Source organism: Anopheles nili, chromosome 2 (genome assembly GCF_943737925.1).
Source record: "Anopheles nili chromosome 2, idAnoNiliSN_F5_01, whole genome shotgun sequence".
Lineage (NCBI taxonomy): Eukaryota > Metazoa > Arthropoda > Insecta > Diptera > Culicidae > Anopheles > Anopheles nili.
The window spans coordinates 61,084,232-61,086,736 of record NC_071291.1 but is presented as its reverse complement, the minus strand read 5'-3'; the positions used below and the strand labels follow the sequence as shown (position 1 = coordinate 61,086,736).

General features: G+C 49.8%; 1 protein-coding gene across 1 annotated transcript; it reads left to right on the top strand.

The window, feature by feature from the left end:
* Positions 1-1,292: 1,292 nt before the first annotated feature.
* On the top strand, positions 1,293-2,252 carry LOC128720826 (chondroadherin-like protein). Its single transcript, XM_053814522.1, has 2 exons — positions 1,293-1,315; positions 1,385-2,252. Exons 1-2 carry the CDS (start codon positions 1,293-1,295, stop codon positions 2,250-2,252), a joined length of 891 nt encoding a protein of 296 aa, XP_053670497.1.
* The last annotated feature ends 253 nt before the right edge of the window (positions 2,253-2,505 follow it).

Below are 2,505 nucleotides of genomic sequence, written 5' to 3'. Positions count from 1 at the left end.
GCAATACAGGTCTACAACCTTTTGCGATAGAGACAAATGGGTGCACGGTGACGATTCCAATGGAGCAGTGGGAAAACATGCAGGGAAAAGCACCTTCGCATGATACATAATTGTATTTTAATCAAATACCACACTCCACCGTAGTCCTGTGATTGTTTGGAAAATGAGACGTCTTCTAGAATAAATAGAACAGTTAGTTATAGTCACTTCTCTCATGGGTTTTCTCTAGTGACAGTCTGCATCCCTCATCGTCATGTCGAGAACGTCCACACAACAGGCAGACAAACAATGTCAAACATGACAGCTTCGCTGCGGAATGACTATGCGTCATCGGTTCCATCGACTCGGTCCGGCTATTCCGTGGCTCTGCTGCAGGCAGCTCCCTACGAGATTGAGACGTCGATTTGCGTATTCCTCTTTCACCGACCTTTTTTTTTTGTTTTGCCCTGCGCCTGAAGCCCAACACCATCAGCATCACAAACCAAACCCGTCTCTATTTCCCGTCTGCTGGGGAGGCTGGATATCGGCACTTCTCTCGTGGGTTCGTGTCGTTCTTGACTTTTACAAGCGGCACCTAGTCAGTCGTGCCGAACGGTTGTTTCCTGCAGTCACCGAGCGCGGTTGGCGGTCATTCCAGCGCCGTGTCTAATTTCAATTTAAATTCAATCACGGGTTTCACTCCGCTGCGAGCCTTTTGCCTCGAGCTCGTTCCGGAATCCACACGATCTGACATTGCGGAGATAGACTGACCGTGTTCTATTTTTGTTAAGCAAAATCGCAATGTTTCGCCCCACAAAAACAAGCATCTAAAGTTCCATCCATGGCAAACATTTCCCAAACCTCCACGAAGCGATTTCGCAGGACACGAAAGCGATGCATATCGGAACATCTAACGAGACCTTCCTGATAGCAGGTCGGGTGAAATTCTGCAAGGGTCTCAACGCTCTCTCTCGGTGTCGGAATTCCAAATTACAAGGTTGCGTTGATCACATCTCTTAAATCACCGCACGCACACTTGACGATTCGCGTAGGATCACGGTCCGAGGCGGTACAAATGCAAGATTTAAGCCCGCGTTATCTTCGTCCTACTAATTGACGGCATCTACCCCATTTGAGGGCTTACTACATGGTTTGTTCCACATTTCTTCCACATTCTGAACGGCGACAGGAATGTGGCGTATAAATACGGAACTCTGCCATCAAGCAGTCGAATCCGCAACTCCGCAGTGGCCGGTTAGGATCAGTGCAATCGTGCAAGTGCAAACGCGCATTAGCTGATGCTACTCGCAAGCATGTCCTGCAAGCTCGTACTGTGGTGGGTAACGCATTGAGAGCAGTGTCCTGTGATTGCTAGTGATTGTGTTTTTGTCTTTTTCCCATGCAGTTTTCTCGTAGCGATCGCGTTTGGGTGCGCCATCGGACGGAAGCTAGAGTGCAACGAACAGCGGGAGAATGAGTGCGAAATTTCCAACTTCACCATCGTGGAGTCGATGGATCTGTCCGAGTACGAGTTCCCGGACCATCCGCATTTGGCTTTCGGGACATACCCGCTTTCGGACGATTCGACATACGTAGTGTCCATCAGCAAGGAGCTAGCGGATCGACTGCAGTCCACGGAGAAGCTTGAGATGCAGAACGTATCTCTGCAGTCGATGGTGCTCTGGACGAACCTGCGCACGTTGGACGCTTCACATAATTACTTCTTCGAGCTGATCGTCGAGCCGGGCCAAAGTTACCAGCTGCGAGAGCTAAACCTTAGCTACAATCGCTTCCAGTCGATCGATTTCGTGGCAGCTTTACCAGCCCTGCGTACGCTCGATCTCAGACACAACTATTTGGAGACGGTTAGCTTCTCCCTGTTCGATATGGCCACGGATCTGTGGAAGCTGAACCTGGCTAACAATCGCATCCAGACCATCTCGACCGATGGTTCACTGCATCTGCCGCGCCTTTCCAATCTGCTGCTGCACGACAACCTGCTGAGTGTTCTGGATGCGAGCGAGTGGCGCTTTAGCATGCTCCAGGAGCTGAACTTGGCACGCAATCGTCTGCGCTATTTGAGCATGTGCGAAGTGAACCATTCGTTCCCGCACCTGCAGACACTGTACATGGACGAGAATCGCTGGGAGTGCGGACATCTGAACGCCACCGTTCGCCAGTTGCTTCAGCTCGGAGTCAAGCCGATGGCGTATTACGACACCGAGGATGAGGAACATTGCTCCAAGTCGATGGAAGGAATCTGCTGCTACTAGCCAATTAAATGCTAAGTGACAATCGAGATTTTCATTTCTCCTTCACCTGTACTCTCTGAATCTGTATATCATTCAATAAAGTGACCGCACTTGGTGGGCAGCTAGCCGAGCAAGTCCATCTAATCGACGAATCTGTAAGCATGATTAATTACCCCATCGAATGACAGCTCTATCGCGAGCATCATTTGAATAATTGTCACACGTGTATGTATGGCATGCATTCCTTTGTCTATGGCTATGGCTACGGACGAAA